At 46.1% G+C, this 14,216-nt stretch overlaps 1 protein-coding gene and 1 long non-coding RNA gene across 4 annotated transcripts; one reads left to right on the top strand and one right to left on the bottom strand.

Moving 5' to 3' along the window:
* btg1 (B-cell translocation gene 1, anti-proliferative) lies at window positions 1-7,171 on the bottom strand. Its single transcript, XM_027026998.2, has 2 exons — window positions 6,702-7,171; window positions 1-3,893 (listed from the first exon to the last, which is right to left on the bottom strand). The coding sequence occupies exons 1-2, from the start codon at window positions 6,844-6,846 to the stop codon at window positions 3,508-3,510; spliced, it is 531 nt and encodes a 176-aa protein (XP_026882799.1). The 5' UTR covers window positions 6,847-7,171; the 3' UTR covers window positions 1-3,507.
* LOC113588000 lies at window positions 5,498-10,225 on the top strand. 3 transcript variants are annotated; one of them, XR_003411816.2, is made up of 4 exons: window positions 5,498-6,266; window positions 8,067-8,139; window positions 9,186-9,480; window positions 9,692-10,225. It is a non-coding gene; the product is annotated as an uncharacterized LOC113588000 (long non-coding RNA). The 3 variants fall into 3 exon arrangements; XR_003411814.2 differs by lacking the exon at window positions 8,067-8,139 and having other exon boundaries at window positions 9,692-10,221; XR_003411815.2 differs by lacking the exon at window positions 5,498-6,266 and having other exon boundaries at window positions 7,323-8,139; window positions 9,692-10,223.
* The last annotated feature ends 3,991 nt before the right edge of the window (window positions 10,226-14,216 follow it).

Here is a 14,216-nt window from a genome sequence, read left to right as displayed (position 1 = left end):
AACATTGCCAAGATAGGAAATCTTTTATTACAGAGAAAAAAAAATTTCTTTCAAAATATAGAAATCTGTACAACTTCCCCACGATCAATTTACATGAACTGTACAAATTTACAGCAGTTCATTACAACATACCCAAGGAAAAGAAAAAAAAACACAATAAAACATGTACTGCCAGGAGATCACAATACAGAGAACTTTTCATCTTGGGCTGCTCAGATTTTTTTTGTTTTATAAGTAAAAAAGAAAAAAAACAACAACAAAGGATAAGTCTATCGGCACAGAGCATGGAAACTTATATTTTTTTTTACCAAAACAACTTTGGTCCTCGCCAACACTCCTGACACAAATGGCTTCACTTATGAAAGAGAAATCTGTGTTAAAATATGAAATACAAAAAGGAACACACTTAGACACCTCAAAAAATTAATTATTGGCACTTTCCATGTGTAATGTTATGTATGTATTCTACCATATGTTGTACAATTAACAATACATTCTACAAATATCCAAAACACCCCAAATGTGAAAGTGACAATAATTCTAATAATCGCTGAAAAAGACAAAAAAAAAACAACAGTGAACTAAATAATTCCCTTCCATTTTTCACATCTTAACATGCACTTCTCCACAAGGGTTTTAAATGAATGTCGGAGGCCTGAGTTTGGCAGTACATTCCTGTAGAGACTTTTCACATCTCAATGTCATATAACTTCAATGTTAACAAATTAGTGCATTTTAAGTGCTCTTTCCACCAACTTTCCAGAACACTTTACTGATATTACTGAAGCCTATTTGCGGCAAGGCTAGAATAACTTAAACGAGGCTCGGGATCCAAGGGGGTGGTAACTTTACATCGTAGGTCTAAAAACAACTGAATTGTCCATTCGAATTTGGTTAAGATCACCAGTTTGGAGTAAAATGCTCTTAATAAAAAAAAAAACCCTCTGGAGAATCAGGGGAATGCTGCCTGTCCAAGCTTTTGCAATGCCTTTTGAAAAGTGGGACAGTGTGCTATGTCCGAAGCCTCCTGTCTTTATGCAGGCCCAAAAATAGCATCTGAGGCTTCGTCAACATGCCGTGGAGAATTGCATCGGCCCTTGTTCACAATGAGAATTAGCAATTATGCCTGCGTGCCGCTATCCACCAAGGCAGAACGAAGAGCCTCTGCCACAAGCAACGGGGGAGCACCAGCAGAGAGCTGACAAAACTTGCGTGCACACAAGAGAGAGAGAAAGAGAGAGAGAGAGAGAGAGAGAGAGGAGGGCAGTGCATCAGCACCCTGGCTTCATTACCCATGATATTCTAGGGTCTAAGGTATTAGAACAAATACAGGACTCATCATTGTCACCCTGCCTCAGTAGCTTAACAGCCCAGGCCATAGTTTTCTAAAATGCATACACACACACTCGCGCGCACACACACACACACTCGCGCGCACACACACACACACACACACACACACACACACACACTCACTTACACATGCGTGCGGCTGTCTTCCTGCGGTCCAACCTTGTCTTGCTCAAGTCCACTCATACCAGTACATGTCTGATCTCATGTAAACAGATTCAACCTGAATCCATCAGCAGCGCTGTGACCAGAGGCTAGGAGGTAACTAACTGTGGTCTCCTTCTCTCTCCCTCTCAGTAAGGCTCAGTGGGTGAGGAACGCACTCAGGTGTGCGTGCTGGCAGACCTCTCCTCCTGGCTGGTCCAAGCGTGTGGGGGGGTAGAACCGGAGGTGGGGGGGGGGGTCGGCTTGGGGGAGGTATTGTAGCTGCCCTGGTCTGGTGTCTGACCCCCTCCTCCACCCAGTCCGGGGAGAGATATGATATGTGTCACCGTGCGCCCCAAGCAGCTCTCTGAAGGGGGTGGGGAGGGTGGGCGGGGAAAGGGGAGGGGCCCCGTTCTTTGTCTGACTGCGTCCAGCACCGGCCCTGCCTGTCCGCTGTCGGCGAGCGCCGGGGCCAAATGCCCGGTGGCGAGCCCGTACGGAGCTGCAGTCCGAGCCCTGGACTTAAGTGTGCTGCGAGTAAAAGAGAGGAAGGGCAGCCCCCTCCTCCCGTCTCTAGCCTGGCCCTGCCACGCCCCCACTGGGAGGAAAACCGAACAGAGGATGGATCTCTGTGCCTCAGCAGGCTCACACGGTGGGCCACGCCTCTACCCCACACTCCCAGCGACCAGTGCATGCTGGATCTCCATCCACACGCTTCTCATTTCACCGCAGAGAAAAAGAGTCATACAAGCAAAGAGCTACTCTCACACAGCTTGGTCTCTGTGTGTGTCTAAATTGTCTAAAAAGTTAAAACCACACTGCTTAACACCCCCGGGCCCAGACTCCAAAAGAGACTGTAGAGTTAAATCATCTTAAAAAGTTAGAACAAGGCCTCTTACAACCTAAGATCACTTCGGTTCTACAGTGATTTTGAGATACTGGCCTGCGGTCTAAAATTTTGTTTTCTGGTGATAAAGCATTATGCACTACAGTTAGATGGAGATCAAGCAGAAACATATTTCACAAAGAAAATATATAAAAACAAATTTAAAAAAAATCAGATATGAAACATACGGGTTGATGATCTGATAAAGAGTTGGGACATTCAAAAAGTTGGAATGTGGCCATTTTAAAATGAACACCCCACGCAATCTAAATGTCAAAGTGCATTCGTCATTTTTCTAGGCTGTCTAAAACACCTGGACAGCCACGCTACATCTTTCTTTCGATGTGACATAAGGGCCTAGTTAAGTTAGATCGGTTTTCTTTTTAAGTGACACTCACCCGAGGGGGGACAGGAGTATCTCCTCTCCCTCTCGGCAGGTACATGCGCGAGAACATTTTCATCGCGGTGTGGATGACAATAGCCACGGCAGACAGAGTGACATGGGCATTCCAGAGAATCAGTATCGAGAACAAGGGCTTTCTGAAACTTCAGACGGGTCCAGCCGAAGCCCAGGACGAGAGGTCAAACGTGGCCGACGGCAGCGCACTGGCCGCCGAGCCGTGAGAAAGGCGTGAGCTTTAAAAAAAGATAATAAAATAAACATTTTAGTACTGAAAAACGTGGGAGTGGGGCGACGGCAGGCAGCTCTTAGTGCCATGTCGTTGCCATGCCTGGGTTTCAGACAGACCAAATTCACGCACGTACTGCTGACGGCGAGATGAAAAAATAATAACGTTAGCAAAAGTGCAGTCAATAAAGATGGACGAGAGTAAAAAGCCCCCGAGCTGGTCGCAGGAGTACAGGCCAGTCTCTCCAGGAGGGGGAGCTGTCTTGGTTCTTCATAGCTGCCCCAGGGTCTGAGCCTCTGGTTGATCCAACACAAACACCGAACAGACAACCAAACAAATGAAATTTATACCTACGCAGTTTCCATCATCTGAACACTAGGCCACATCGTCTGCTCTTTTTTTTTTTACTTTTTTGCCAGATTTTTTTTTTCGAGATTTTTTTTCCTCCATTCCTCATTTCATGTCATCTGAGATAACGGCCGCGGCGCAGAAACCCTTTTAACTGGACACGGTCATCATGTAGGGCTTGGCCGGGCTGGTGCGGCTCAGCACCAGCAGTTCCTCCTTGCAGCTGATGTGACTGTCCACCAGAGGGGGCGCCGATGAGACGGAGCTGCCCGTCCCAGCAGGGGCAGAGGTGGCAGCAGGCTGCGACTCGTACAGCACGCAGATGGAGCCGTCCTCCCCGATGCGATAGGAAACCTCGAAGGGGTCGACCCAGAGCGTTAGCTCGCTGGGCAGCAGCAGGTAGAGCTGCTGGATGCTCAGGCCGATGCGCTGGCCGGCCTGGCCCACCAGCGGGTCCATCTTGTGGTTGATGCGGATGCAGCGGTAGCCTGAACCCTTGCAGGGACGGTCGGGGAACCAGTGGTGCTTGTACTGCTCTGTGGAGGGGAGCAGGAGGGAGACGATTAGTACAATATTCAAAAAACACAGAGCACACACACACACACACACACACACACACACACGTAAAGCCATTCATATTCAAAATAAATATACAATTATGTTTTTTTTATTGTTAGTTTTTGCTGTTAAATGAAAATAAAAGCAACTGCTTGAAGAACTGCTTGAGCTCAAGTATTTAAAAGTGAAAAATATGATTTCAAAAAAGGTACACAAGTACAATGAGGATCTCAAATTTTCCTTTGGGATCGATATTGTTTTATCTTATCTCTATCTTAAAAGATTTTTGTTTTGTTCTGCATTACTGTTACAGTGAAACAAAAGTCTGAGTGGGAAAGAGGGTGAAAAAAGCCAGCCGTTGGTGGAACACTGATAAACAGCCATAAACTGTGTGCCGCGAAGGGCTACGTGACAGACAAGGACAGGGCCATTTGATTGCACAATCCCCGAGCGTCACAAAGTCCTCAATTGATGGTGCTGAACAACAAGAGCAAAAGGTTCAAGCCCTGGCAGAGCAGCTGTGGGGGAGGAGCTCGCCTCTTAAAGTGACGGCGTCCCAGTTTAGCCAGCTGCTTACCAAAACAGGAGCCAAGGAGCTGTGCTTGCTCAACTTACAGCGTAACAAGGCGCACACACTGTATATAACTGAAGGATCTATATATAGCGGACAATACTGTAAAACAAAGTGTGGAAGGTCTCCATTTTTTTCTCTTCATTTTGACCTAATTTTGTCACGTTTTAGCGTGTGGTGCTGCGGAAGCAGGGCGAATCACGTCTGAGCTATGGGGTTGAAGGGTGGGACTACAAAGGCTTCATTTAGCAGGGCCCCTCTGGGTAGAGCCCGATGCCTTCTCCCTGGCTGTCCAAGTCAGGCCTGCGTTGCAGGAAGACGGGAGCAGGCAAGAGGGTGGGCCAATCGGTTTTAGAAAGGCCTAAAAATAGAGCAGGCACCACGGGGCAGCTGAAGCCCAGGCTGGGCCCTGCCCTGCTGAGGACCATCAGGGACACGCTGTCCCGCTGTAGTGCAGACCTGAAGCAGCATAGCACGCCCCACAGAAGAAGAAAGACATTATATATATTATATTATTATACATTATATATTTTGGGGGGGGGGGGGGGTCATGGTGGATGCACCTCCCCCACCCCATTTTTTGTAGTATGCTGATGTGGCTGAGTGAACATAAATCTGTCACATACAAAGATAAAACAAGAAACACCGTTACAGCTGTCGCTAGTGTTATACAACCCCTGGGCTTTCTCCAAACCTGAGTATCCAACTCTGACTGCTCTGCCGCTTACACATATTTTACTATGCGCTGCCAGCGAGCTGAGTGGTTTGTTACCCAGTCTACTTTCAAACAACCTGTGTGGATTTGCAAATATATACACATGCCATAGTGCAGTATTTGTAATGTGTGTGTGTGTGTGCTACAAACTCAGACGACTGACAAACTAGAGGAAAAAAAGCACAAGGAAGAGATCTAAAAGCTGCTTTAAACTACACGGGGTTGTGATTATCACCCTACCCCAACCCTAACTGAAACCTGTGACCCCCCCCCCCCCCCCCCCCCCGCAGCTGGAGTAATTTTGTTTAATAGCAGGACAGCTGTTTACAAACAGTCATTACTGCCCGCTCCTTCATTTAAATAAATGGCGGAAGTCGAAGAAGGCTAACTACGTAAACACAAACATCACCGGTAAAAAAGGGACATTTAGCATCTGCCGACAAAAATGTTGGGTGGTCTATGTACATTTCACCTGGGCCTAAAAGTGAGATTTAATTGTGCTTGCCTGCCCAATAAAAATGAATGGCTAAATCTATTTTGCAAGTGTAGTATTGTTTTAATTTTCTTAACTTAATGTTACATCTGAGACATATACTATATCTGAAGTGAAATATTTCTTCATTCAGGCATTATACTATCCAACACAAACGTTTGTATGTATATATAAACCTCGTGTGTAATTAATTAACCAATTGACTAACGTAATTATCAGAATAACAGAATATAACACCATTAACGCGTTAGTTTAATCTTTGTTCTAGACATCGTTTGACGGTATTTTAATAAATATCATAGTTTTAAATCATTTAGATTCCAAAGATGTGTATTTGACTTTAAAACATATGTGAAGCCACAGAGATCGTTGTAATTTTCCACCAATAGCACATTAGTTCCATAATTACTATGTTGTTACAGATGCGCTTAATATTACAAACACTGCTCTGTCAACAGCGCGTCCCCCTGCTAAGACACGTCTACAAAACATCGTGTTAAACTGCATGAAAGGGAACTGTCGTATGTTGGAAATTTGTGTATATTCGTGAACTAAAACGTCCGAGATATAAGGTAGGCTGTTCCGTTATATTAAGTTTCTTTCCATTTTGGCTATACATTACGTAATTCTCAGCATACTCCGCCACTCCTGAAAATGGTTAACTAATTCTTAAAAAAAAATTATTTCAAATCTGTCGACGAACACGCTCCCTAAACATATATATATTTTAACTCTGGCAGCTGAAGTAAGCGTTAGAGACTTATATCCCCTCAGAAACGCTGGTAATGCCTATTGTCTGAACGTGAGAAAAGAGTTTGAGCCGATCTGTTTATGTGCGTGCGCGACGCCTCTGGCGCGTCCGTGCGTTTCCGTCTATGTGGCCAACGACACAAATTTGCCCTCAAACACAAAGGGACCCCTGTTCCTCAAATATTTCGGACCAATGCGAAATACAAGCAGAAAATAATATATATATTCAACTACGCAAAGGATTTTTTTTTCCTCACCTGCCAGCATATCCTGTAGGGTCTGGCTAAAGGTCTGTAGCTGTCGGTCGTTCACATGTCCTTTTACCCGCAGGAATCTCGAGAGGAATCCGACGGCGGCGCTTATCTCAGGCTTCATCGTCCCCCGAGCACAAAGCGTATGCATTGAGAAGGCAACGACAACGCAGCTTCGTGCGCTTACGTCGAGGCTTTATGGCCGATGGTCTTATCTCTCCGTTTGGATAGTGGTCCTTGTTTTTCGCGTGTCTCGCTTCTCTGTGATCTATGCTGGGCATTTATTTGTGAAGGAGGGAAAGGTTTTAAGAGCTTGTGTTCCAGGACGGTACGGTGCAGGGGATCCGGGTGTTTTTTGGTTTGTTTGGGGGTTGTTTTTTTTTGCTTTGTTGTTGTTGTTTTGTTTTCCTAATTTCGTGGGGACGTCCTGCCGCGACGTGACCGCTCTTCTCACGGACGTTCCTCCAGCAAAGTGGGGAAGAATGAAAGGGAAGTTAGTTTATGTACTGCCCCCGCCGCTCTGCTTACCACAGCATCAACAACAGCGACGGAGCCACACCAATCACAGCGCGGCGATGCGGTGACGAGTCCGCGGAGGCGTGGAGTTGTGGCGTCACACGTCCAGAAATAAACAGAGCGTGAGGAAAAAAAACAAAAAAAAAACCCGTGGCTGGATGAAAAATTAACCCTTACATCGGAAAAAGAAGATCCCCTCACAGCATTTCTCACTGAGAATAAAATAAACGCAAGTCACCACCATAAATTAATTATCAAAAGCTGCCATAACAGTAATCTAACACCATAGTACTAGGGCGTTTTAAAAAAATTTTTTTAAACACTATTTCTCAACCTAACACTTAGTAATAAAGAAGTGAGACGCTGTGGTGGGTGAAACCGGTTGTAACAGTGATGTCATACCACAATACAGAGTATGGATGGAATTACCCACTCTTTTAGAGAAATCCAAACTGCTTTCCCCACAGTATCAGATTAAAGGTCATCGTTTGCTATTTGTGGTTAGTTTAATGACAAAGCACTGTTCAGTGCTATGTTAATCACACATATTTTGCAGTAACATGCATGCTCTATGCTGCACATCAGTAGCTGAAAGTGCTCAGTCTATTGTAAGAGCTCTGTTGTTACTGTTTCCAACTTTACGGCCTTCATTAAAGACACGGTACCAGGGCTAAGACTCTTTAGAGGTACTAGAAATAAGTCATTTATATAGATGTCAGACATTTTATTTGCTCAAGCAGACACATTTACCACGTCCATCTTGCAGAGAAATATAAACTGCTGTATGCAAATCTGCTTATTCGAAAGGGACATTTTTCTTAAAATAAAATGCTAATTTGTTAATCATTTTACCAGCATCTGGCCGTGTTATGGACCGTAAACAGCACACACTACTTGAGAAGAAAGCATTCCTCACTCTCTGGCTCTGGTAAAGTATGAAGGCATTTTGATCTTTTACTTTCCTGACATCCAGTTTGTTAGAGCCTATGATGTACAGTCCACATTAAGTGCACCCACGTCTGGCCAAGGGAAGTACAAAGCGCTGTGACATTGCTGGTCTCCAGGCTGGCATGTTTACCGTGTGTGGGAATATTTCTCCATCAGAGATAAGAGCACTCCAGGGACATGTCACAGGAACTCCAATCAGGGTGAAGAATACTCTGACCTACGTTCAACCACTGCTGGATGCTTTTTCTTTTCTTCTTTTAACACTCACTGTTGAATGTGTTTGTGCTCTTTGAGAGCAACAACTGGCCAATTTTCTTCATTCCAAATTAGTAGATAAAACTTATTTTAGAGCTGATCTCTGAGCCTCTGATCTTTGGTGGCAGGTGCGAGCTAACAGGCAAGTCAAGGAAAATGCATTAGTAAGCACTTTGGCAGGTAAAATTCTATACAGATTTTAGGAGAAAAGCATATGTTTTCTGAAGGCAAGCATGACAGAGTGTGAAAAACATGCAGCTCTCGAGAGCAGCATAGGTCACCGCCCCCCCCAAAAAAAGCCTGATGCCACACAGTTTGTCTAAGAGGGTGGTGGTGGTTGTGATGAGTCAGGCCATCTGCATGCCACACTCTTCTTCAGCCCTCAGGCAGGACGCAGGACACGCAGACAGACAAGCAGAGAGATGCGTCCCCGGCTTTGACAGCTCTCTCATGCTGTTTACGCTCTAGTTGTGGAACTTCGCCATTTTAAAATCTTTAAAGGCAGATCTATACAGCGGCCAGGCACAGCCCGCAAAACGTTACTTGAGTGAGCACTCCTCACTGCCTAAAGGCGATGAACACTACTGAGAGGGAGACACAGGACTTGTGTGCAGGAAATGAGGCACTATAGCACCATAAAAACCTTCATGGTGGAAAGCTTTGGCCCTGCCGCGTTACATTCTTAAACAAAAACATTCATCCATTAAAACAAATACATCAACACACACCTGTTATTCTTCCTCTCTCTCTCTCTCTCCATGTTCTGCCAAGGTGCAAGCGTGACCAAAAATGCAATAAAAGAAGTAGAAGACAAGCATGTGTCAGGGGAGGGCTCAGAGCTGGAGACGTGCAGACGGCATGGTGACCCGAGCCACCCCCCGCGAGCCGCTGGACACACGATCTGTCACTTCTCCTCTGCCTCGCGGAACGTGCGATGGCCGTCCTGCCGGGTGTCCACAGGGTGGCCTCGTGAACGGACCCTTCCTTCCCTGAGCGTGCGAGTCGGGGAGGAGCGACGGGGAAAGAATGCGTACGAGGGGCGATCCAGGCTGAGTCTGTCCTCAAGGTTTTTCCATCTCCCACACCGCACGTTCTCAACACAGACTTGTTCAAACGCAGAGACACTGACCACATACTTACTCATTCCCATGCACGGGCAACACACACTGATTCATGCATACATACACACACGCACACATTCGCCAAGAACACCGAAATACATATACACACGCACACCGGGCAGAAAGGTGACTAACCAAGCATTCATTGTGATCCAGGTATGAGACGACATGTTGAACGTGAGGGAGAGCTTGGGCAACACCATGCTTCACCTTTCCATGTTTCAGGAGATGACTGGATTGGACGTGCGGGTTTCACTTGCCTAACCATGTCAGCAACTCACTCTCCCTCAAACACACCCACATCCTCTGTACACACGTATATGCATTCAGTGACTGTCCGTGAGCAGCCAGAGCGGAACATGCCTGTAGCGTTTGGACAGAGGCAAGCCCAGTGGCAGATTAGCTTAACACCTGTAAGAAGTCTGGACAATAGTGTTCACGCAGACGTCGGCGGAGCAGAGACACATATGAAGGGAGTGTCCAGGCCTTGCTCGACAGACACGTGACTTTCCTAATAAATACAGCTGAATTCTAACAAACGCAGCACTTTAGTGATTCATCCCCTCTTGCTTTTCTAACTCTCCTCATCCTCCTTCTCTTCCTCCTCCTCTCTATTGCTCCTCTCATCTCTTTTGTTTCTCTTGCCCCCAAGGAAAATGATCATCGGTGCCGGAATGAACCCTTGCACCACATAGACTGGCCCACACACACACATCCACGCCACGCAGTGCTTTCTGGAAGGAAAAACCTGAACGGTCGTGCTCCTGAAGCCGAATGGCTGCCATTGGCTGTGCAGCTGGAGCTGAGTACCCTTTCTTTCAGGTTATTGACACAGGGGTGTGACACAGGGAAGCAGAGCAAGCCGGTCCGCGGCAGGGAGCTGTTGCTGTCAGGGCTATGATTACTCTTTGCAGATGCATCATCTGTGTTTAATGTGTGTAGACAGGACAGACCTACACATATTACACATATTTGGGGGGGGCTGTGTGTGTGTGTGTGTGTGTGTGTGTGTGTGTGTGTGTGTGTGTGTGTGTGTGCGTGTGTGCGTGTTTTGGTGTGGGTACATGTGCATATGTGTGTGTGGGTGTGAGTATGGTGTGGTGGGGTGTGTGTGCCTTTCTGTGGGTGATGGGTGTGGATCTCGTGGGGTGTGTTTACATTGCGTGTGTGGGTGTGGGACTGCTGAGTTTGTGTGCATGTGCATCACAGGCTGTCCTGAGGGCTTTCTGCGGCTTCTTGAATTCGAACCAAATCCTCGTTACCCTGTAGCTCAGTTGCCTCTGCAGCAGAAGAGATGGCATGTCTGCTCGCAGGTAACTTGAACCAAGCGTCAACTCACACGTTCTAACATTTCTGAACTTGTCACGGACTCTTAAAGCATTTGCCCGTTTTTCCGAAAGTGAGGGACGATCAGAGCTTCACTGATCCGGAGCGGAGCGTATCCGCAACTGTCTGTGAGCCGGGCTGATCTTCCGCCACCCTGTGAGCATGCCGAATCTAGTCAGACCAATGTACAGCAAAGAGAGGTAATCACAGAGACAATCCCCTCTCGGATCCCACTGCTGTCATCTCTAGCCGGATCGCTCTTCTCTGTGTCACAGTGAAACACACTGTCCCACGGCCAGTTTGCATAATAGACTTGCTACTGGGGTTTTGAAAGGGCATCTGTGTGAGTATGAAAAAGATGACGAGACTATCAGGTTGCCAGCAGTGACTCATCCTTCAACCAGCTTAACAGATGCTTTATCATGTGATAGAGGCCAACACCTGCAGTTCGAATATTTGTAGTATGTCCTTAGGTCCATATAACCCTACAGTCTTGCCACAGTAATGATGAATAAAATGAATAGAAATGTCTACGTTACAGCCATGTCTTTCAAGCTCAAGGACCAAGCCTCTTAACAGGAAATTCATACAATACACACACGTTACAGGCTAACTAGATATTCCCTAAGCTGGGTGTTGTCTCTGCAGTGGCAGGAAGGGACACGCCACATACAACAAAGAAACTCACTCATCAGAACACCGGCCAATTTCATATTCATGCTAGCTTTGCAAGCAACACACTGCCACTGCCCTTTGGTTGGTCTGAAAAATACAGTCACGGATACGGCATCAGTTTTTTTCTGGTGCTATGGAGTCATGAGAGCGGTGTTGGCCTGGCGTTGCCGAAGCAGCACTCAATTGTTGCAGAAGATAGTTGGGCGACATCTCTGAAGTGAAAAGAAAAGGCATCACTCCCCCCCAACACACACCCCCCCCCCCAACACACACTCTCAACACACCTCCATCATACACCTCCAACAAACTCCTCAATATATCTACCAGCACCCTCAACACACCCCAACACTCTCCAACGTTTATTTTCAACACACCCCAACGCATACCCTGAACATACCCTTAACACACCCCCAGTACACCAAGGCCTTAGCCACTCTATAAATAGATGGACACCAGTGCACACGCATGTTGGCTAAATGAGGCCAAAGAGCTATACTGGGACATGCTGTGCTTGTGGGTGTGGCTTATCCACAGATCAGGGTGGAAGACTCTGTTTAGCCAAACTGCCTTTACACTATCAGCAAAACCATATAGCTGTGTACCACTACCACTACTACTATTTGAATGCAGTATGACACAAAATTTGCCACCCCTGGTGTTAAGCCTCCAGGTCGACAGATTTTTCTTCAGGAGTAATTAATCCTTTGGAAGACTGCCCTATTGTTTTCATTTGATCCTCGGGAGCCTTTGATGACGCTAGCAAAGCTATCAGTTTGCATGAAACTGATGAATTGGTTGAAACCGAAAACTGATATCTCCCATTTTAACATCCAGGTGCCTGTTCAGTTCTGAGCTAGAACGTAGACTTTGAATATTTGTTGAGACATGTAGTTATTAGTTGTTAAATAGTTCTCAGGCAGGACTGGGTGAGACAAAGAAAAAGAAAGAGAGAGAGCGAGAGAGAGACAAAGAGAAAGAGAGAGAGAGCAAAAGAGAGAAAGAGCAATAGAGAGAGAGAGACAGAGAGAGAAAGACATAGACGAGCCCCTCAGGACCTAAAGGTCACGGATGCAGCTACGGATGTGACCCAAAGCTGGCTAAAGCTACGCACAGGAGGACAATGCATTCTTATTCCTCGGAGAGTTCAACAGGTTCAATGGCCTATCCACACCCTGGAGTGGACCCAGCCCCAGAGCTTCTTAATCCCCCCCCCCCCCCCCCCAAAAAAAAAAAAACATAGACCTGATAATAACGCTGAAAAATGGGGCTTTTATGTGAAGAAACTGCATCAAAGAGGAAAACAAAGTGCTTGAACGTGAATTTATTAGCGTTGCCATAGCAATCTTAAAAAAGAACAATCCGGCGTGAGCCAGCACACTCTGCTGAAGTGGAGCAATCAGTAAACACGCGCGCCTGGTGCGAAGATCAGGTATAACGAACGTCCGTCAGGCTGTGGGGAGTCAAGCCTCATCCCCGCACCAGTGCTTCCTGATGCAGACCCCTCACAATTTCTACAGCAAAGAACATTGTTTATATTTTTTAAAGTCATATACCTAAACGTTCTGTAGTGCGTTCACCTCTGCGATCGGAGCACCCAAGTGAAGCCCCTTGGATGAGGTTCCAACTTTGGCGGTCCCCTGTGAGACACGAGGAGAAATAAAGAGAAGTCACGGTGGACTTACGTGGTAGCGCCCCTTGGCAGTGTGGGGGAGGTAAAGATGCCAAGAGTGCAATGAAATAGGGTGGAGGGGACAGTTAAAGGTAATTGAAGTGAGTTCTGTAAGAAAGGTTGGAGTATGGGAAGTATATTCTGCAGATCCAGGCTGGTTCCTTCCTGTGTGCCCAATGCGACTGACGTCATTTGGGGACACTCATTTCCTGTACTCTAATCTGATCTCAGCTGTGAATGCCTCATTCGGCAAAACACACAGAAAGGGAGTTAAACTTCATTACAGACAGAAAACAGTGGGGTAAACCCCAATCCCCCAACATCTGAGCTACATTTTCCACGAAAATGTAATCATCAGATCTCAAAGATTAAATCTAGCATTCAGTCAGATAAAAACTGTAAACTCAACTAGAAAAAGGAGTTCATGACAAACAATTTAGTGAGATTTCATCAACGCCTCCATTCGAGGCAAATACCAGCACTTAAAAATGACCTGTGGCCTTGTGTGTGTGTGTGTGTGTGTGTGTGTGTGTGTGTGTGTGTGTGTGTGTGTGTGTGAGTGTGTGTGTGTGAGTGTGTGTGTGTGAGTGTGTGTGTGTGTGTGTGTAAGCATAAGGTGCCATTAGATGACAGTCATATCCAGGATCCGTTAGAAAGACCACACTCTCACACATACTTCAGTCACCTCTCCTCTCTCTCTCTATCTATCTATCTATCTATCTATCTATCTATCTATCTATCTATCTATCTATCTATCTATCTATCTATCTATCTATCTATCTCTCTCTCTCTCTCTCTCTCTCTCTCTCTCTCTCTATCTGTCTCTCTATCTGGTGACCTCACAGTTAACATCTATCCCACAATGTGTCTCTAAGTGACAGAACATCAATAAATGTTCATTTTTGGAACCCAGAGGAGTTATACAACGGCTCAGATTGGCTTCAGAATGCCTACTGTGGGAGTATGTGCTCAGACAGGCACGAGAGCCACTCACACACACACACTCACACA

This window comes from Electrophorus electricus, chromosome 2, assembly GCF_013358815.1.
Source record: "Electrophorus electricus isolate fEleEle1 chromosome 2, fEleEle1.pri, whole genome shotgun sequence".
Lineage (NCBI taxonomy): Eukaryota > Metazoa > Chordata > Actinopteri > Gymnotiformes > Gymnotidae > Electrophorus > Electrophorus electricus.
This window is presented reverse-complemented; position numbering and strand designations above follow the sequence as displayed.